This window comes from Ahaetulla prasina, chromosome 4 (genome assembly GCF_028640845.1).
Source record: "Ahaetulla prasina isolate Xishuangbanna chromosome 4, ASM2864084v1, whole genome shotgun sequence".
In the NCBI taxonomy this organism is placed as follows: domain Eukaryota; kingdom Metazoa; phylum Chordata; class Lepidosauria; order Squamata; family Colubridae; genus Ahaetulla; species Ahaetulla prasina.
Window position 1 is genome coordinate 47249492 of NC_080542.1, and position 23237 is coordinate 47272728.

Here is a 23237-nt window from a genome sequence, read left to right on the forward strand (position 1 = left end):
GATGCCAATTGACTATATTTACCAATATAAAATGTTTCAATGTTATTGAAAATACAGAAAAAAGGCAAAAACACTTTTTAAAACCCTGAGCTATGGTCATTTTTTCCTACTGATTGTAGATGGACCTGAGAATGCCTTCAAGGTGCATATGGCCTCTTTTTAGCAGCCTGGTCAAATTTGTCCTATCTCACATACCAGTTCTAACTCTAGGGTGAGGGGAAGAAAAATGTGGTTTGCTCCATCAGGCATGTACTGATCAAATTATTGTCAACGTCACCCAGAAGGGAAATCTGGGGAACAGCAGAGAAAAAAGCCACACAAACATGTTTCATTTATTCATGTTTAAAGCAACAGAAGCAAGCATAAATTTAATACTTATTCTGGCATGGTTGCTGCAGACAATTTTAACTTCACAGCAACTTTATTAAGGGCTGAAACAATCTCCCCAATCATTATCAAATATTCTGTCTTGTCTTCAACTCAATGTATTCCATATATGTTGGATCATAACTCTCACCATAATGCTATTTGAAGATGATGGGCTTGTAATCTGGTGTAGAAAACACAGAGATGAACATGGAGAAGTAATGCAATGTCAGCTAGAAAATCATGAACTAAGACCAGGAAGGGAAGAAGGTGGAAACTTAAAGTGACTCTCCTTGGTATAATAGAGAGGAAAGGGAAAACTCTTTTCAGTTATTCCAGATGTTGTTATAGCCTATGTTAATAAAGTAAAGTTCTGATATTTTTTGCGGAGACCATTTTTCTGACTTGGTTTATCTCGAAGGGCTGACATCTAGAGAATGAAGGCTGATTTATTTTTCTTCATTAATTCCAAAAATTTCATCCCCAAAAAAGGATGAAAATAAAATTTGCAAGTGTGTGCACAGGTATATGTGAAATATAATCTTTTAATGTTAATCAAATATTAATCAAAGGAAATAAACAGGAAAATAATATTCCAATCATATAGTTATTATTTAGAATGCAGATGTCTTTCATTTCCAGAAAGAAGCTTCTAGACTTCAGAACCACAGAGCCAGTTATGCCCAAAATATATTGAGTTTCCACTCATTACTTGAAAGACATAAACATGAACAGACTAGCTGTTGGGAACATCCCGAGGCCATATAGATAATACCCCATTCCCTGATTATTTTAGATACTATTCCTCATTCCCTTTAAGATAGATACGATATTTTGCTTAGATAAGGTATTTTTGTATTTGTTTAATACTTTTAAATAATCATTTTCTATGTGCAACTATATATTTCGAAGTATATTTTTAAAAGATGACAAATACATCACAGTGAAATGACTTGAGCTTCTGATGCATGATGAATACTTTCTGAATAAGATGTGATTTAAAAAGTTAATAGCCTAACTTTTTTTCTTGTATAATATAAATTTCAAGAATAAAAATCAGAAGGCTGTCTAATTCCTCAAAGAATTGCTAGCTCACTACTCACTACTGAATAAAATATTTATCTAGATTTGCTTCTGATCATAAGGTCAACAACTAGGATAAGGACACAGTCAGAAAAGATACCTGCAGATAATTTTGATATGCAGTGAAACATCCAGTCCCAGCCAATGCAGGGATGGAACAGAATTAACAACTGATAGGAAAAATTGGCTCGAAGAAAGTGAAATAAGTGGCTTTAAGGTCACTAATGACTACATTATTATTTTTCCTGTGGTGAACCAGCAATTTTCATGCTGTCTGCAGTTTAGAAATATTATATTAGACAGTGAAGAGTTCACTAGATTTGCAGCAGTGCTTGTAATGTGACAAATACTAACATGCTGATTATGGTCCCTTACAGTATGGTTTGAGTCTAGGAAAACCTTTATAATAATGCTCCTTTCCCAGAAATACTGGAGAAAAAGACCTGAACACATGATTAATCAACATATTCATTTTGAAAAATATGCTTCCTATGCTTATGAAGAAAAATGATGGTATGCAAATCATGTGGAATGGTTGATGAAGATGATGGGGCTTGCAGAGGTGGCCAAATTGACTTGTTTAGGAAAAAAACATCTACATTAGTGGCTGACTGGAAACACCTTACAAACTTTTTGCATGATTCAGAAAAATGCACTTATGATTTGGGTTTTGATGGTTAGAAAGAAAACTGAATAATAGAATTGAGGGGTTCTCTTGGTAATCACAAAGCAAGAGATAAATCTGTAATCATAATTGCAATGGTTGATGAAGGGGAAATGTAAAGTTTCTTCTTTCTATTTTTTTAATCTTTTCTGGTTTTTTTTTTCCATTTTCTTTCGGTATTAGTTTGAATTAGTTTCAAACTAATGTATGTATATATATGTGTGTGTGTGTGTGAATGTATATGTACTGTATATCTCTATCTCTCTAACTCTAGGCATCATGATCAGCTCCTTACTGGAGCTCCATACTTTTCAGAGAAATAGGAGGATGTAATTCCGGACCCTGAGTCCTGCTGGTTGGGGCAATCTTTAGTGAGAGGCGACCATTTCTTGTTAAGTAGCCATAATATGCAGTAGGACAAAATTTGAAGACATTTATTATGGCAAAACATACAGAATACCTTTTGTGAAGAAAAAAAATTCCCTCCATCTGCAAAGCAAGATTTACACATTTATTTAAACATGGTTGGAGATAGGATATTCTGAGGCAACATAGAAATAGGAAATATTAGGAGCTCTCCGTGGTCCTGAAACTGACCTGAAAATTTGCTACTAGTTACCTTTCCCTTGCACTTTCTTACCTTTGACTGATCCTTCTCAGGTCTGTCTGGATGCTGTTTATGATCTCTTGACTTCTTGGATTTTGCCAAAATAATGGAGTCTGACAATGTTTGATCAACATTTCCTAAACTAAACATGCACTGCAACATTTTGGTCAGCATAACACAAGTGCATCCTTGGATCTGGAGGAAACTACATCAACATATGTTTTGCTACCCTCACAGCTTACCTTCCATAATTCAGAACTGAGATAGGGTGGAGCTGTTGCCCTCTCACAACATGTTTCATAATATAATGGAGTATAGTTTCCAGGCAGCATTTTATGAATTCTTTTCTATCTTTTTTCCTCCTCACAATATTACCTATTGGTGGGAAAACCAACTACCAATTGTTCTCTGATAGCGGCTAAGGCTTGCTGTTATGATTTTATCTACTTATTTATTATATTTCATTTTAATTATTTACAGGATGGTTCTTTTGACAGGACTATTGATCTCCTGGGAGAACAAATACACCTATGAAATGATTTCCTGATTGATGCCATCTTGAGATCATCTGGATTACTACCTAGTTCCTAGATCCCTTTCAGAGAAACAGAAGATCAATATATCTGTGTCAAATAGTCTCCTCCAATTGCAGCTCCACCTATTGTTGTGTCTTACTGTATTATTTTTCATCCCTAAAACACAAGATAAAGTGTGAAATCCAACCTATAGACATGACATGTGTATTTTGATGACTTCAAAATTGTTAAGGTGGGATATCCCTGCTATAAAAGGAAGAGTATCTGTGATGATGATTCTTGCTCTTAGCAAGAAGCTAGAATAAGTAGTAGAATAGAAAAATGATCTTACATAAGCTAGTTCTTTCATCATGCAAAAATTGGCTTGTAGGATTCTTAGTCTGATGTTAGAACCTGCAATCTAAATAATGTATCCTGATTTCCAGAGCTTATCAATGTACTCTTATCACTCTTCTCTAGAATAATATCCTCCAGTTGAATTCATTTTCACCTTCCATAATTCTTAGCCAGCAAGGCCATAATATCTAAAAAAAAATATGGGAAATGAAGTTCAATACAACAGAAAATGCCAGGTTGGGGAAACTATACAAATTATAACAGTCACATGACAAGGTTTCATTATTCTCTTTTATTATGGGGAGAGGGGAACTGTATTTCAGAGGTCAGGTGCTATAACAGGGTTAGTGGCTATTTCAAAATTTAAAAAGTGAAGAAATTACAACAAATGTCAATCTTATCCCCACCAATTGCTTTGTTAGATCACTACCACAGCCACCAGTAAAAATGTGGCTCTAACAATCAAGACATTGCCTATCTTTGAACGAATGCAACTGCACTCAAAAGGTCTACTTCAATCCCATTAGCATTGGATTATGCCAATGGGATTGCTTCCTTCTAACTGCAGTTTCTTTTATTGTTCCCCACCTATAGATAGAACTCTTGCCAAACTGAAATAGACTACATACTCCATTAAATGTATATTTTGAGAACTCCTAGTGGAGCTGTGTTAACTCTCTCCCTTCCAGACAAACTATCTAAACTTCACTATCTTTTGCTCCTCTGGAATGCCCTCCCTCCCTCCTTCCTGTGAATCCGGACTATATTTCATCATAGGTTTACTCTCTTGTTTATGCAGTCCCAATGTTTTTGTTATACTGATTCCCATATATCATATTAAACATATGGTTGGATCTCCTGCTATGTCTATCAGGATTCCTTAATTGTTTATTCTCTTCCTCTTATAAATCCAATCCATTCTTTCTTCCTGGTTTACTTTTAACAAAGTCTTTATCTTCCAGGGAGACTATGCAGCTGGCACTAACTTGTCAATGCCTCTTCCTCATATCTGTTTACTTTCAGTCAAGCTGCCAAGACGTATGCCATCCAGCATTAACGTAACTAAGGTATCAAATCCAGGATGGGATATGCAGTTAAAGAGCAAACTTGATTTTGCTGGCTTCTATTTTCTAAGGGTCAAAAGCCTACAAGGAACACCTAAAAGGGAAATAAAATTTAGCATTAATTTAAAAAAACCCATGGGGATTGTCATGGCTTATATATCCCCATAGTATGTCCCAACAACAGTTTTTTATCTTCTCCTAAGTAACAGCTGTTTTGACTGTTTCCTAACAATAAAGATAAAACCATTGAAACTCAAAAGTAGCATGCACTGGGAGGTACAAAGTATCTCTGTCAGCATTAACAAAGAAATAGGCATTTCTCTATAAGAAGAATGATCTACATTTTATGATGCAATAACTCAACACATTTTTAAAAAAATAATCACACATACATCTTTCTTCCTCAATTTAATAACAAACATATTTTTCATTATTTTGAACTGTGGATCATTTTGGCAAGACCACAAGGTTTAGTCCTAGTTCCTTAGTAGGTAAGATGATGTTGCATTACCATAAGAGATGGGCAAACACTAGTCCATTCTGTATAATATACAATATGTTAGCAATACAGACAAAATAAACACCTACTTGATACGTTTGAAAGATTAATCAATCTGACGAGCAAAAGCTTTCAAAAGGAAAGTTCCAAGGTTCAGTGTATTGCATTGAACTACTGTCAGTACTGATTTCTATTAAGAACTGTGTGCCTTTGGCAATTTAGAATAACAAACAAGTACTGGTACATATTGTCATTAGTGATTTCTGCTTTGAACGAACCCCTCCCTTCATCTCTTCCTTCCTCTCTCTCTCCCTTCACACAAAAATCTATGTACCGTATTTGCAAGTTACTTTGAACAATATTTGTCAACTTAAGGCAAATTGGGGGTTTGCCAACAGAAGTTTAGGCCACAGCAAGATGTTTGACTAGGTACATTTTTTCCAAACTTCTTTGAAGGAAAACTTGAATAAATTTTGCAACCCTGGGAGCTTGACTGCTGGAATATTTTCTTGTTTCTGTTTAGTTAACATTTAACTCAAAACAAGGTTAACCTTTGTTATTTTTTAAGCGGTCCTGTACTTCCTAGCTTGTCCTCTTTTCTCCCCTCTCTCTTCAAATCAATTTTTTGTCAGTGATATTCCAAAAGAGCAGCTGTGGGATGTATTTTTAGCTGTTAATTCAGGCACTCAATTAAAAGGATTTGCTGCAACAAGAATGGTGAGGCCTTTGGAGACCTGGATAGAATGACCTAATCTTAAAGATGTCTTCCAGTTGCAAGGAAGGAAATAGTTGGCTAGAAGCTGTATAAGAGAGAGGAATGCTCTAAAAATCCTTTTCTCTATTTAATCAGAACTGGACAAGATGATAAATGGAGAGCAACTGGACACAGTGCAAGTATTTGGACTGGCATTCTTTATAAGAAGACATCTTGTAACAGCCTTCACAGTTTGCAGTTTTCAAAATCAAGAGTTAAAAAAAATCTTTACTCTTAGTTTGGGACTTGTTTCTCATTAAAGTAGAGCAATCTAAAACTGGAGGGTCATAAATAGGGACTTTTTATGACCCTGTGGTCCCTATTCAGGGAAGAGTCACGGCTACTGGATCCAGCTGAGTGTTTACTGGCCGTTTATAGCTGCTTAACTAGATTAGGCAAAAGATGCTAATTTGCACCAAATCTAACTCAATGATCTATCAGATTGCCATGAAAGTGCAACTCTCTCTTAAAACCAGGAAACATTGGAATCCAGCACTGTTAATGTCAGAGCAGATGGAGCAAAGGAAGAGAATTAGCATCTTTGATGGAATTGACTCCACGGATGAGAGAAATAGAATAGTGAGGAACAATGCTGTAAAGAAGAGAGTAAAGAAAATCCAGTTTGATCCTAACCTCATACTCCTGGATGGGGAAGTATTTTAAAATGTGTGGATTATTACTTCACAAATGAAACATTTACAGGGGACTAAGAGATTAAGATGCTGAGCTTGTCGATCGAAAGGTCAGCAGTTCAGCAGAATCCCTAGTGCCGCGTAATGGGGTAACGGGGTAAGGTCCCATTACCTGTCCTAGATTCTGCCAACCTAGGTCTGCCAACCTAGCAGTTCGAAAGCACATAAAAAATGCAAGTAGAAAAATAGGGACCACTTTGGTGGGAAGGTAACAGTGTTCCGTGCGCCTTTGGCATTCAGTCATGCCGGCCACATGATCACAGAGACGTCTTTGGACAACCCTGGCTCTTTGGCTTTGAAACGGAGATGAGCACCGTCCCCTAGAGTCGGGAACAACTAGCACATATGTGCGAAGGGAACCTTTACCTTTACCTTTACCTAAGGGACATTTATGGAAAGGGAAAAAAGCTGGAAAAATTTAGAAATCATAATAAATGGGACACTTCTAAAATATACACAATTAAAAATATACTTTTTGGAATTATCCAAGGCTCCCAATATTACATTCAAGCAATAATTTTCCTATTAGATTATTTCTAAAATGCTTTTTGTCTTCAAAAGTCACACCAACTGGACTTTTTGCTCCTTCACACAAGGTTTGCTCCTTTTCTGGACTCCTACTAGATGACTAGCCAGTATCTCTATTATTTCATATGGGCAATCTATATAATGTACATGGTCCAGGAAAAAGTTTACAAGTTTGAAGTTTAAGTTTACAAATTTAGAAGAATATTGACCTAAAAGAGCTGGAATCCCCAACATTGATCAAAACTAATAAATCTCCTCCACAATCTTTGTTCTTTTCCTAGTACCAGGGAATTTTCTCAAATATCAGAAATCCATTTTGGTTTCCCACATGTTTAGAAAACCACCTCACAAATCCTGGTTCTTATAGAGTCCTATTCAATTCATTAGAAAGGCTATGACCATTCATACAGTACAATTTTAACTTGTTGATAGTGACAGAGATGATGGGTTATTTTAGGGAAATATTGAATAAGATGGTTTAGTTTTTGGAAGATAGGAAACACATCCAACAGTACTTCAGTGAAAGCCACAAAATGCTTTCTTCACATGCAAATATAGATACATTATGACTCATTCTCTATTTGAAGCAATAGACACAATAAGTACCAATGGTTTTCTCAAAAGGTAGATTGAATCTACAATTTGAATTATGGCAAGGAGCATAAAAAGTTGACCCTATTGAGGTACGTGTAATGCAATCCTTTGTTTCATTGTGTTCAATGTCTTATCTACCAGTAACCTAATGAAAGGTAAGGTCTTCAGCCCTTGCTTCTTCTCACTATGTAACACTTCTACAATTACTTCTTAGTATTGTTAACACAAAGATCAATGTTTAAGGGGGGGGGGTGTCTGCATATTTTGGGTTTCTGTATGTGCTTTCAAGCCAATGTTTGACAATTGGCAATTGACTGGATAGTCCTTTTTGGCAAGGTTTTTTAGTAGTTCACCATTAGCTTTTTCCTAGGATTGAGAGAATAACTGACCTAGGTTCATCCAGCTGGCTTCATGCCAAAGGCAGGGTTAAGAATTCACCATCTCTCAGTTTCTAGTCTGGTGCCTCAATCATTATACCATCTGATTCCAGAGGAATGAGTGCAAGAGTAATAGAATGAGGATATTAAGATAATTCATGATCAAGTTACTAAGTAAATAACATTCCAACTTTATTTTTGCATCCTTGATTTCACTTGTTTTGATTTTAAGTTACAGGTCCCTCCTTACCATCTGCTGTGCTGTCTCAATGTGGTGGTGCTTTTTCTGGAAGGGATGAGCAAAGAACCCTGGGAATATATGCCAATACATAATTCCACCAAAGTCACCCAAGGTGTGAAGGTCATTCCTGGCCAGCTAAAGGAAGTAGGCAGTTCATTGGTCAGCAACCGTTTAGGAAAATATTAGAAGTTGAAAGTTACTTTAGTGACAATGGCGAAGGCATAATTTCATATTGTGCAGAAGGCAATAGGAAACTATTTCTGTATTTATATAAAAAAACCATATGGATAGAAAATAATGTGATTGACAATATTTTGTCTGGTGATGGGCTCCTCAGTTCAGATAGCACTCAACAAGCCACTGAGGAAGGGGTTTTTTAAAGACTTGGCTAATTGGATATCTAGTGGCTAATATTTCCATGCAGGAAAAGAAAACCTGAATCTACAAATACAAAATTACCGCCAAGCCTGGAATGTAAGACACATGAACATGGAAAAGTTTGGCACAGTAAAATATGAAATGAATCAACTATATGGTGACATATAGCAAATTGAGATGGTCTACAATTGGGACACTTTGAATTAGAAGATCGTAATTTTTACTACTCAGGACATGAAAAACAAGAAGGAACAGCATTGCTATCATAGTTATGAAGGATATACTAAGGGTATACTACGAACTGTATTTGTCTTCAATGTAATCAATGACCAAATAATATCAATTAAACCCCAGGGACAACCATTTAATATGATTATCCCAATTTATGCTTTAGCCACTAATGCAGAAGAAGAAAAGCTACAGTAATTAAAATGAAAGAATGGTGAAAAAGTGAAAACAAGGGACTAAATTAAATAAAAAGAAGACCATGCTAATAACAACAGGTATAGCAACTGTCTTGGAACTGACAACGAAAACAAAGAAGTATTGGATAGGTTCTGCTTTTTAGAATCAATTATCAACAGTAAAAGAACCTGCAATCAGCATATATGCTTTAAACTAACATTTGGTAGCATAGCAACGAAGGCCTTGGAAAGATTTTCAGATGCGCCTGTAACTATAAAAATTAGAATTGTGCAAGTATTTTTTTTCCTGTGATGGTTACAAGCAAAACTGGAGTTTGAACCAGTAGGATAGAATGAGTATTGACAATTTTGAAGTTTGGTTTTGGAAGAACTTCTGAAAATACCACAGATAATAATAATAATAAAAAAAACAAATGGATCATTAAACAAGTCAAAACAGAGTCCTCACTTGAGGTTTAAACCGTCATACTTTGGATATATTATACAAAGACCAGATCTGTAATGCTGGCAAAGATGGAAACAAAAAGCCAAACAAATGATGACCAGAAGCAAGGTGAGTGGACTTAAATACAATGGTGATGGGTATCCTCTTGGATGACCTGAGTGGCCAAGTTGGGGACAGATCCTCCTGGGGGAAAAAAAAATTATCTATGGAATTGCAACAACAACTTAATAGCACTTAACCAACCAATCAAAAGATACAGAGTCATGTTGCCTCCTTTAAAGGTCTTTCCTATTGTAAGAGTCATTATGATACCCATTGCCTCACTATACCTTCTCAACCTGTTTGCCATTAGGTGAAACAAAGGTAATCAAAGTTAACAAACTGGCAGCCCGCTGGCCAGATGTGTCATGCGCAGACCACATCATCTCAGCAAAGGGAAAAAAAACATTGCGATACATCATATAATGGCAACATGACATGGTGAGTTTGAAACCCATGACATAGGGATTCCCATGTTTGACATTCTTCCATTATTTCGCTGATACTTCTTAACAGACCTGTAACTATTTATTTATTTTTATTTATTTATTTATTTTGTCACAACAATATATGTAGGAATCATACAAAAGATTATATAGTATATAAACATATATGGGTAAATATAAGGAGGTATAAGCATATATATAGAAAGAAGAAAAGAAAAACAATAGGACAGGAACGGTAGGCACGTTTGTGCGCTTATGCACGCCCCTTATGGTCCTCTTAGGAATGGGGTGAGTCAATAGTAGAAAGTTTTTGGATAAAGCTTTTAGGATTATGGGAAGAGACCACAGAGTCAGGTAAAGTGTTCCAAGCACTGATGATTCTGTTACAGAAGTCATATTTTCTGCAAACTAGATTAAAGCGGTTGACATTAAGCGGTTGACATTAAGCGGTTGACATAAAGGTAAAGGTTCCCCTCGCACATACGTACTAGTCATTCCTGACTCTAGGGGGCAGTGCTCATCTCCGTTTCAAAGCTGAAAAGCCAGCACTGTTCGAAGATGTCTCTGTGGTCATGTGGCTGGCATGACCCAACATCAAAGGCGTACAGAACACTGTTACCTTCCCACCAAAGGTGGTCCCTATTTTTCGACTTGCATTTTTTACGTGCTTTCGAACTGCTAGATTGGCAGAAGCTGGGACAAGTAACGGGAGCTCACCCTGTTATGCAGCACTAGGGATTCGAACCACTGAACTGCTGATCTTTCGATTGTCAAGCTCAGCGTCTTACCCACTAAACCAGTCTCTCAGTCTGGTTCAGTAGGAATCACAATCATGGGAAAGACTGCTGACCTGACAGTTGTGCAGAAAACCATTGACACCCTCTATAAGGAGGGAAAGTCTCAAAAGGTAATTGCAAAAGAAGTTGGATGTTCCCAAAGTGCTGTATCAAAGCATATTAATGGAAAGTTATGTGGAAGGGAAAAGTGTGGAAGAAAAAGGTGCACAAGCAGCAGGGATGACTGCAGCCTGGAGGATTGTCAGGAAAAGGCCATTCAAAAGTGCTGGGGATTTTCACAAGAAGTGGACTGAGGCAGGAGTCAGTGCATCAAGAGCCACCACACACAGACGGATCCTGGACATGGGCTTCAAATGTCGTATGCCTCTTATCAAGCCGCTCCTGAACAACAAACATCAGAAGCGTCTTACCTGGGCTAAAGAAAAAAAGAACTGATCTGTTGCTCAGTGGTCCAAAGTCCTCTTTTCTGATGAGAGCAACTTTTGCATCTCATTTGGAAACCAAGGACCCAGAGTCTGGAGGAAGAATGGAGAGGCACACACTGCAAGATGCTAGAAGTCCAATGTGAAGTTTCCACAGTCTGTGTTGATTTGGGGAGCCATGTCATCTGCTGGTGTTGGTCCACTGTGCTTCATTAAATTCAGGGTCAATGCAGCTGTCTACCAGGAGATTTTGGAGCACTTCATGCTTCCTTCCACAGATGAGGTTTATGGGGATGCTGACTTCATTTTCCAGCAGGACTTGGAACCTACCCACACTGCCAAAAGTACCAAAACCTGGTTCAATGCCCATGGGATTACTGCGCTTGATTAGCCAGCAAACTCACCTGACCTGAACCCCATAGAGAATCTATGGGGCATTGCCAAGAGAAAGATGAGAGACATGAGACCGAACAATGCAGAAGAGCTGAAGGCCGCTATTGAAGCATCCTGGTCTTCCATAACACCTCAGCAGTGCCACAGGCTGATAGCATCCATGTCACTCTGCATTGAGGCTGTAATTGATGCAAAAGGGGCCCAAACCAAGTACTGAGTACATATGCACGCTTTTACTTTTCAGAGGTCCAGTATTGTTCTATGTATAATCCTTGTTTTATTGATTTCATGTAATATTCTAATTTTCTGAGATTGTGAATTTGGAATTTTCATGAGCTGTCAGCCATAATCATCAAAATTATGATAAATCAAGGCTTGAACTATCTCACTTTGCATGTAATGAGTCTATCTCATATATTAGTTTCACCTTTTAAGTTGCATTACTGAAATAAATGGACTTTTGCACAATATTCTAATTTTTCGAGTTTTACCTGTAGCTAAACACAATTCCCTGATAATATTTTTTTCTCTTTTTCAAATTAAGATTAGCCTCCAGAATAATTCTATTATTTGCACCCAGTCTTGCTGCATATTTCCCATATTTTCTTGTTGTTTGGAGTAAAAATTATGCAATGACCAGCTAAACATTCATAGAAGAAACTAGAAATTTGGCGTACCAATGAATTAACTAATTCTGCCATTAACAAACTGCCATTAAACATACCTGAGGCTGAAATGCAGAAGACTGTATGTTTAGGTTTATTTTTGCATTTGCTAACAAATGCTCTGATGCATAATGGCATCCCAAGTCACATGTCATTTCATTTTAGTCATATGGAACATAGAGCTATTATAGCATGCATATTTCATTTATGAGATCAGGAATAATCAGAATTATAATAGTAATGGTGGCTGAGCTTTAGAAAGAGTTATCAACAAGATATCATACTTGCTTCTCACTGCTGTTTGTAAATATGTTATACAAGTACATGACTCAACTAGATTGTGATATAAAACATAGACCTGCTTACAAAGCATACAAAACATTGAAATTCTTCCCTGTCCCATGAGTATTTGCATCTATTTGCTAGAAAATAAGATTCACTGGGATCGGTATTGATGTCTGAATAAAAATTATAGAATTGTGGTATTTCTTCACTCCCTTGGTACAATTGCACAATTAAAAAAAATCAGTACTATATCTTCCAGTTTTTCTGTCCCTGTGATTTCATTGCAAAGGAGAGGAACATTTAGAATAGAATAGAATAGAATAGAATAGAATAGAATAGAATAGAATAGAATTCTTTATTGGCCAAGTGTGATTCGACACACAAGGAATTTGTCTTTGGTGTATACGCTCTCAGTGTACATAAAAAGACAAGATACACTCATCAAGAATCATAAGGCACAACAACCAGTGACAATCATACGGTACAATAAGCAATCAAATCATACTAGGAAACAATCAATATCAATATAAATTGCAAGGATACAAGCAACAAAGTTACAGTCATGCAGTCACAAATTTGTTAATCAGAAAGCCAATCTGGTCTTAAGGCACTAAGCAAAGAACCAGGAGATTGTGATTTCTGGTCATACCATAGGCATGAAAGCCAGCGGGGTGACTTTGAGCTTCTTTCTCAGCCCAACCCATATTGCAGGGTTGTTGAGGAGGAAGGAGTATTGAGTATGTTCACTGCCCTGAGTTATTTATAAAAATAACACGATGGAATTTTTAAAAAATCTAAAACAAATCTTTAAAAAAAACATGCTTCCACTGATATACTGCTTTGTATTGTACATGGGCACAAGATGAAATGCCTTCTACACACACAAATCCCATCTTGTGTTTCTTCACTAGAGTTCAACAACAGAAGAGTCTCATTTTTATGTGAACTTGCCTCCACCTGCCTTTCAAAGACTATCCATTTAAACTCATTTATAATTTCATCAGCTTCTTCCAAGCAACACTGGGTACACTGAATTCTATTCTGTGGAAATATTTTAATCACTAATCACCAGCTCCCCATCTTCCACATTTTGTGTGTGTGAGAGAGAAATCTAATTAGCATGTTTATCTGCTGTAAAACAGAGAACCTTACTTATGCAAATCACCTGGCAAAGGCTCAAAATTGGGCAAACAAATTAATTTGATTTTAATAGGCATGAAATACTGATAAGATTAAAGAAGTCTCCCCTCTTTCTTCCCTTCTTTCCTTGAGCTTCTTTGGCTTGGTAATTGTACTCATGGAGTAGCTGAGAATAGGGAGACAGACTATATTTTAAAGAGCAAAACTCAATGGCAGAATTGTTTATGATGCTAATTTAAAATGCTTTTCTCATTAAGGGAATAGTTAACTACTCTGCCCCTGCAATTTAAAAAGAAAAAAGACTTTCATTTTAAAAATATTTTGTTTATAGTTCATAATTTCTTTACATACCTGTTGGAAGATCTCCCAAATTGGTAGGTGTTTATATTTAACCAATATGAATAACTATCAGTATGGAACACCAGATTAAATCTGGGAGAAAAGGCAGGTCAAAACACAACTGACACTTTAAATAATAAATGCAGTTTTGCAATTATGCTAACAAAACAGTTCTACCACCTCCTAAAATCCCTTATTTGTAAAGGGCTTAGGTGAAAGCAGTACTTTATAGATGTTGAGCTTTTATATCTCATTGGACACTTTCATTTTGACCATCCAGATGATCGTGTTGAGGACAACAAAGAATAGAGGCTAGTTGGCTTCTTATAGTGAGAGATGGTGGTTTTGTACTGATATCTCAGATGCCAACTGCTCACTATTGACTGTCAAGGGTTTGCCAGTGAACCACTGAAGAGGCATATTGTAATGGAGACATAGTAATGTTATCTGAGCCTAATCCAAATTTTTTGTTTACCTTGCCATGTTTCATTTGACAGCATTCTAGGAAAAATACAATTCCTGCTCATAATCAGATTGTAGCTGGGTGAACTCTTTATTTTAGCTCACTGAAGTATCATTTGCACTTCAACTAAAAGTGCATATAATAGTTCAGTGAGCTAAAATGAAGAGTTCACCCAGCTAGAAAGGAACTTTTCATGGCAAACTTCTCCATAGCTTGTTCATGGTCTGGAAATCAAATGAGTTGGGTGAGAAACTGATTCTCCCTCTTTGCTGTAGTAGAATCAGGTTTTTGCATTTAATTTAGAAAGAAAGCTCTATTTGTCAATTCCCAAGTTTGACTGAAGATGAAAGAGACAAGAGGAAAGGAGATTAGGGAACTGGCAGGCCTGTTCCAACTTTATCACAATAAACTGTTGCCTTTAATTGACAAAGACAGCAAAGAGAGATGTTTCCTTTATGAACAAAATCCAAGATCTTTTTAAAGACTTCCTTTCCATGTAAAAACCATATCATCAATTTTCATTTCCTTGACATTGATTGCTCGTTGAGACTTGTTATTGATATTGTTCTATATTTTCTGAAAACATATTAAACAAGAGTCATCATGTGAGAGAAAAAGAGGAGGAGTGGTATACTGAATCAAGAAGATCAATCTTTGTAACTCTCATTAGAATAAATTGGGATTTTATAATATTTTAGTAATGCTCCTGAACATCTCCTATCCATTTGCATGGGATTTTCTGGTGGCTTCCTTTCCTTAACAACTCAGAGAACTAAACTGGTCAATATATGCATGCATTTACCCTATGAAGTGCAAAAGATGGCATATGAAACAGTTTCAATAGAAGACAAATATATAGCTTAGGGTTGAACAATAGAGTCCTTTTGGTGCTGCCTGAGCTTGACTGTTTACTTGCAAACATTTTGTTACCAGACTAGGTAACATCTTCACTCAATCTAGCACTGAAAATATTCCCTAGTCTGGTAACCAAATGTTTTGCAAGCAAACAACCAAGCTCACAGAGGACCAAGTACCCTACAGAATTATATTCTTCACGTTTTACACACAGCAGGAATTGAAAAGCAAGGCAGTTAACAATTTCAGTATCCATAGGATTCTGAATTAAAAGCTCGAAATCTGCTATTACTGCACTGCAAATGCTCCAGCATTTCCCTGAAAAAGATTCTTCCTCTGGAATATTACAGTTTTTGGGAATGCTATCCTATTGTTCTGACAACTGATATGGAAAAATATCCAGATTGCACTATTTCCAGATTCCTTCTTCCCTTGTTAAGAAAGCACTGTGGGTGCATGTAGTATATTGTATGTTTGTATGCATGCAACTAGATGAAAACATTGCCCCTAACTCTTTCCTTGTGCAAACAAAATACTGTTACTATATATTTCCTGTTGTGATCTACTGTAGCTGAGAAAAGTAGTATCTGGGAATTCCTCATGCTTCACCCTGACTTTGGAACTGATTCCTTTCTCCACTCCTTCCATCTCACAGAGTCAACATCACTCACAATAGCTGAGAATATACTGTATATATTGTTTTGTAGGAAAGGATTTCCCCCCAGGTTCCGTCCAGATGTTTCAGAGGCTTGAAGATAGAGAGTGGGACTTACGGTAGCTCCACGGATCGTTGATGGTGAACCGCCAGCCCCATGATCTCATAAAGCCGCTCAGACAGCGAAAATCAGCTGTCTCGCGGCTTGGATGCCTTCCCCTTGGGAGAAAAGGGGAAGGTGAGCTTTTGGGCTGAAGTTGAGCCCCCCAGAAAGCCCCAGGAATAATCCTGGAGCTTAAGGGAGGAAGTTTCTTCATTAGCCTGGAAAAAAGCTCTGGATCAGGAGGTGCCTCTGCCTTGTGCAGAGCCAAACGTTGCATCCACATCTGCGTTCAATTTTGGATTATAAATGGATTTCTACGCAGACGGAGCAAACCCAGCAATATTGGCAGTTGTAAGTTAAAATTTTAACTCCCCAGTTTGTGGATATAATGTATGATCGGAGAAGAAGAAAGGAAATGACGCCTTTGTAACAAGGCATGAAAGTGAAAGTTAAGGAAGCTTTCACTAATGGTGCTGGCATTGATTTTACAGTAAGAAATTAAAGCAAAGAGGAGTATAAATAGACTTATTTAATCCAATTACATTGTTAAAGAGAGGATTGGAAGATTTACTGAATTTTTTCCTTTCCTTTCCTTTTTCTTTTTTTCTTTCCTTTGGACTTTGTAGAATGAAGTTAAGGAGAAATGGCTTCTAAGCAAACAGAGTTAAGTGTTGCTAAGAACATTGAAGTTTCTTTAGCTCAAATACACAAATTGAAAGAAGACATGAAAGAATATTTAAAAGCTCTTCTAAAAGAAGTTTTTGAGTTTCAGACTTCGGTAATAGACCAAAAATTTAGTGAATCGAAAAAGAAATATTGGAATTTAAAAATATGGTGGAAGCTCGGAATAATGATTTGGAAGAGGAAGTGTGGGCAACACTTCAAAAATTGGCAGAACATGCGGTTCAAATGAAAGAGAGGATGGAAGAAACTAATCAAATCAATTCGGATTTGCAAAAGAAAATAGAAGAGGCCCAGAGGGAACAAAACAATTTGAATTTTAAATACAAATTAGAGGAAGTACAGTCTAAGGTGGATCAGGCAGAAGAACAGATGGTTATATTACAATATAGAACAATGGAGTATGCCTTGAGGGTTAGAGGACTGAAAGAATGCAAACAGGAGAATTTAAAAAAGATTTTTACACAGGCCTTTGCACAAGTAATTGGAGAGAAAGCAGAAGATTTTGAAGTTCACATTGAAAAAATCTATCGTGTTAACTCCTGGATTGGAAGACAGAAGCAGCTACCAAGAGATATTGTGGAATATTTTACAACTAAGAAGGTTAGGAATGGAGTTTTACAAGCATTTTATAAAAAAAAAAATCAAATACTAGACCAAGGTGTATTAGTGATGAAAGAAATCCCTCCTAAAATGTTAAGAAGTAGAAAGCAGTTTGCCTTTTTAGTGAAGGAGCTTAAGAAACACCAGATATTGTTTAGATGGAATGTTCCAGCTGGTTTAACAGTGAATTATAAAGGAAGAAAGTATAATATTAATACAGTTTTCAAAGCAAGAGATTTCTACACTAAGGTATTAAAGGCTGGAAATTTTGGGTTGTTAGAAGCTAAGATGAGTGCAGGGGTGGTGGACGAAAAATGGGGGATGGAAGTAAAACAATCACGAGATAAAGCTGGGGCTGTAAATAAGGAGAAATATTGATAAAAGTAGAGGAGGTAAAGGATTAAAGATTAATTTGTTTAACTATTAAATTTAAGGGAACAGATCTTTTTTTCTCTCTTTTCTTTTCTTTTTTTTTCTTCTCTTTTTCTTTAAGTGAAAGGGTTAATTATGGAAACTTTTTAATATAATATAAAAAGGAAGTTTAATTTGTACATGTATTTTTTAAAGAAATTTATAATTTAACTGTTGGAAATATGTCTGTGGGGTTAAATGGAGAAGAGTTTATATTAAAACTAGATGGTATTTGAGATTATTAGTTTATATATGTATCAAAAAAGGGTTATAAAAAAAGAGGAGAGAGGAAGAAAGGAAAAGAAAAATAAGGGAAAGAGTGGGAAGATATGGAGCAAAAGTAGATGGCATAGTTTTGAGATATGATTGTGGTAATTTTATCTGATTTTATATGGTGAATTTGTTAAAAAATAAACTATTTAGGATAAAAATTGTTAAAGTAGGTAAAAACTAGTAAATGTTAATAGAAATATTAATTACTTAATATTAGGTATGATAGATAAATATATTATTGGGTGAAGGATTTTTGTAATAGCAAAATTAGAAGATGGATTATTGGTTATTGTTGAAGATTGGATATTAAATTAAAATTTATGAGAAGAAGTAGAAAACGGGGCGTTGGCTTACCTGAACGCCCCTTCTTGGAGAGGGGGAAACGGCCATCAGGTATGGGTTTGTTCTCCTCGATTCCAATTGGACCGGGTCTGCTAGATTCTTTTGGTTATTGTCCCCGCCTCCTTCCTGGTCTCCAGCTTTTCGGCGAGGAACTGATCGCAGACTGACGTGTCAGACTGAAACGAGAAAGAGTTAACATCCTCCCACCCCCAATCACCTCAGTCGCCAAGGATGGGACTGATGGCCGTTTCCCCCTCTCCAAGAAGGGGCGTTCAGGTAAGCCAACGCCCCGTTCTCTCTGTCGGGGAAACGGCCATCAGGTATGGGACATACCAAAGCTAGATGTCCTCATGGGAGGGTCACTGGTGACTAGTCATCGCGGATCCAGGTGAACTGCCTGCAGGACTCGTCTCCCGAATGCGGCATCAGCCGATGCAAACGCATCCATTCAATAATGAAGAATAAACGAAGATGGATTGGACCACGTTGCTGCTCTGCAGATTTCACTGATGGATGCTTGCATACTCCACGCTGCTGATGAAGCGGCACTCCTAGTGGAATGGGCCATGATATTCTGCGGGACGGGAAGACCTTGCTTTTCGTACGTAGTAGCAATAGCCGCTCTAATCCATTGGGCTAAGACGGACTTAGAAACCTTCGATCCCAGTGACACTGATTGGAACAATACGAACAGAGCCTCCGTTTTCTGGAAGGATGAAGTCTGGGTGATGTAGATCTTCAATGCCCTTTTCACGTCCAATGTGTGCCACACTCTTTCTGGGTGGTGGGAAGGATTCGGACAGAAAGGGAGCATAAGGGAGCACAAGCTCCTGAGATCTATGGAACCTGGTGTTGACTTTTGGGATGAAAACTGGATCCATCTGGAGAACCACTCTATCAGCCAGAAAAACGCAAAGGTCATGACGAATCGAAAGAACTGAAAACTCTGAGACCCTATGGGCTGAAGTAATGGCTACTAGGAATGCCACCTTTAGAGACAGGAAACGAAGTGACACCTCTCTGAGAGGCTCGAATGGAGTCTTAGTCAATCCTGTTAGAACTGCATTCAGGCGCCAGGTAGGAAAATGGTGTAGTACCAGTGGCTTGATATTGGTTGCACCGCGCAGAAACTGTTGAATCAAAGGGTCTCTGGAGAGAGAAGACGACGAACCTTACCTCATGACCGAAGAGAGCGCTGCTACCTGTCTCCTGAGCGTATTAGGGGCAAGCCCTATGTCAAGTCCATGCTGTAGAAATGCCAAGATGTCCAGGATGGAAGCAGAGGTAGCCTCACATTCGTGCTCTGCACACCAGGAGACAAACATATGCCATGTGGCGTCGTAAATTCTTTTGTTGGAGTCTCGGCGGGCCGCCAGCATGGTAGAAATGGCCTGTTCCGGGACTCTGGCCGCCGTTAAAATGCGCCACTCAGCCTCCACACGGTTAGCTGTAACCACTGCGGGTCCGGATATCTGAGTGGTCCCTGGCCCAACTCCACCTGATCATCTGGTATCCTCCATGGTTCGCGTGTTGAGAGTGCTATCAGTCCGCAAACCAAGGCCTCCTCGGCCAATACGGAGCTACTAAGATTAGTTCTGCCCGTTCTGCAAGCAACTTGTGAATCACCCTGGGGATGAGGGGCAGAGGAGGAAAGGCATATAGCAGGCCTGGAGGCCACCTGCTGCGGAGGGTGTCCACTGCTTCCGCCCCAAACGAGGGGAACCTCGTGAAGAACCATGGCACTTGGTTGTTGGTTCTGGATGAAAACAGATCCACTAGAGGGCAGCCAAACCGGGATGATAAATCTAGGAATATCTGTGGGGCTAGTGCCCACTCCGCTTGCTCTACCGTCTGACGACTGAGTGAGTCCGCTGCCCTGTTGTCCATTCCGGATATGTGATCTGCCCTCAATGATCGTAGGCAGGATTCGGCCCAATGACCAAGATGAAGAGCTTCGGTCAGCAAGGCCTGAGAGTGTGTGCCCCCCATTTTGTTCACATGAGCCTTTGTCGTCATGTTGTCGGCAAGCACCAATATGTCCTTGTCCAGAATAAGAATCTCGAAGGTCTGAAGAGCCAGAAAGATTGTGCGTAGCTCCAAAAGGTTGATTCCTTGTTGAGCTTTGGGAGGAGACCACTTGCCTTGGGCCAGATGTTGTTCTAGATGAGCCCCCCATCCAGACAGACTGGCATCTGTCGTGATCACGCTCCTTACCGGTTCCCTGAAGTAGGAGCCTCTGGTCACCGCTGCCGTAGTCCACCACTGCAAGGATGCTGCCACTTCCCTTGGTAAAAGTACACGGCGCTTGGACGCACTGATGAGGTTCCTCTGATGTGGAAGGAGGAACCACTGCAAAGGCCGCCTGTGTAGGTAAGACCATGGAACAATATCATAGGATGATACCATCTTCCCTAATAACTGGGACAGTTTCACTAATGGGAGAGATTTAGCCCTACTACAATAGGCAGCCAACTCAGAGATACTACTCTGTCGATCCTCAAACAAGAAAACCATAGAGGCACAGGAATCTATCCTCACCCTCAGGTGGACGATTGTCGTAGACGGGATTAGCTGGCTCTTATCCCAATTAACCGAAAACCCATGGGATTCCAGAATATCTATAGTGCGTGACAGATCCCTGTCTGCAGTCTGTCTAGAATTGGACATGATCAGGATATCGTCGAGATAGGCCTGAAGCCTAATGGGAATCTTGCGTATATGTGCCATTAAGACAGCCATAATTTTGGTAAATACCCTAGGGGCTGACGATAACCCGAAGGGTAATGCTCTGTATTGGTAATGGAATCCATTGTAATAGAAACGGAGGAATTGATGGTGCTTTTGCCGTATAGGCACGTGTAATTAAGCTTCCGCCAGGTCGATTGAGGATAGGTAATCACCTGGGCGAATACACTCCAAAATAGTTCGAAGAGAGTGCATCTTGAAGCGGTGGTAGGCTATGAACTTGTTAAGAGCCTTAAGGTCAAGGATTGCTCTCCAACCTCCCGACGGTTTTCTCACAACAAAAAGGCGGGAATAAAATCCCTGCTTTTCCTGACTTGCCGGGACCGTTTGAATGGCCCGGATATCAAGAAGATGGCGAATAGCCTTGTCCATTAAAGCCTGGTTAGGATCACCTGGAGGCCGTGAGCATTGAAAAAAAACCGTCGGGGGGATGGAGAGGAACTCCAGGGAAAGGCCCCTTCTAACTGTATTCCTGACCCAACTACCCGTACTGGAGGAGTCCCATTGGGAAGCAAAAAAGGCCAGCCGGCCTCCAATGAGGAGGTTGGTGGGGGAACTATTTAGTGCGATTGAACGCTCTTCCCCGTTCTTCCTGGGATGACCTACGAGCATTGAATCTGGATCCCATTCTAACCTGACTATCTTGCTGATAGCTTCTTCTGCCCGATGAGAAGCGTTGGGACCGTTGGTTGAAACCCCCAAATTCATGGCCACGAAAGGAAGATGATGTTGTAGAAGGTCAAAAATACGGTTGATGTCGTGCTTCGTTCCTCCGAGACGGGAAGGCATGAACTTCTTTTTGTCCCGTGTCTCCACCAGGATAGGGTCTAGGGATGCTCTAAATAGCTGTGAGCCCGCGTACACAGAAGATGCCAAGCGCCACTTACTTCTGGTGTCCGCCCTCCAGTTCTTTAGCCACAAGAGGCAGCGAGACGTCACCGTTGAACCTATTGACTTTGCTGAAAAACGAGAAGCATTCAAACTGACGTCAGCAGAAAATTCCAGGGCAGCGATGATTTTATTGATGTCCTGGTGAACCCTTACATCTGATTGCGGGATCCTACCCTGGAGCTGTCTGATCCACATCAGGGCCGCTCTATTGAAAAAGAATGAGGCCGTGGAAGCTCTAATGGACCAGGCCGAGGCCTGATGCGATTTTACCGAGGCACGATCCGCCCGTTTATCCTTTGGGCAAAGAGCTTCATCTGTAGGCCCCGTAACATGTGAGGATGAAGAAAGAGCCACTACCGGGGTATCTACAGTGGGAACTTGTAGAATTTTTTCTAAGTCCTGAGCGCAGCTGTAGAACCTTTTGTCATTGGCGTTGGGATTTGAACCTGAGCCTGGGTTCTGCCATTGACGTTGAACAACGTCTACAAACAATTTAGGGGCTGGAATAGCTTCCACAGCCACCGTAGGCTCAACAAATAGACTGCCTGACCCGTCCGGTAAGGACTGAGGCGTCCCCTCACTAGATGAGGATAAGCCAAGGCCCGTAGTAGCCTGAGCCTTAAACAGAAGTGAACGGAATAGGTGTGGCTTGAAAAGACCCACAAATGATGGCTGGTCAGGGCCCAGACCTTCGTCATCCGACAAAGCTGTCTCAGTGACGTTTTCTTCTTCGGACAATGATTTCTGGCTCACTGATTCAGGAGAATCGTCTCTGAGTCTAGGCGCCCTAGAGACCTGAGCCAACAGTGCTTCCATATCTCGATGACGAGATTTATGGGAAAAACCCTCTGCCTGAAGGGATTGAGCCACCCCTTGGCGAATGGCCTGTGAAAGCATAAGGCCAAAGGACTCAAGAAGTTGCAAGACTGGTGGTTGTGACAGGATAGGCTGTGTCAGAACCCCTGGGTTCTTGGATTGAGGTACAAGCGGGGTCTGCCCTTGACCTGAAGCTAAATCTGCCTGAGACAGTGTTCTAAATAGAGACGTAGTCTCTGGAGGAGGAGGGGGTGATGAGATTGCAGCTCTGTCAGGTGACCAGG

The 23237-nt window shown here is 39.2% G+C and overlaps 2 protein-coding genes across 4 annotated transcripts in view; one reads left to right on the top strand and one right to left on the bottom strand.

Moving 5' to 3' along the window:
• The window catches only part of NKIRAS2 (NFKB inhibitor interacting Ras like 2), a 113902-nt gene that overhangs the window by 57898 nt on the left and 32767 nt on the right, over positions 1 to 23237 (top strand). Inside the window, exon 5 of one of the 3 annotated variants that reach the window (XM_058182931.1) lies at positions 3201 to 12143. The exons of 1 other annotated variant lie outside the window; for it this stretch is intronic. In XM_058182931.1, the coding sequence (XP_058038914.1) occupies positions 3201 to 3254 (54 nt within the window). In that variant the 3' untranslated portion in view covers positions 3255 to 12143. Of the gene's footprint in view, positions 1 to 3200; positions 12144 to 23237 lie in introns of those variants that run through there. One more of the 3 variants, XM_058182933.1, reaches the window with a different exon arrangement.
• ZNF385C (zinc finger protein 385C) overlaps positions 1 to 23237 on the bottom strand; it is a 241667-nt gene that overhangs the window by 34126 nt on the left and 184304 nt on the right. The gene's annotated exons all lie outside the window — the stretch shown is intronic.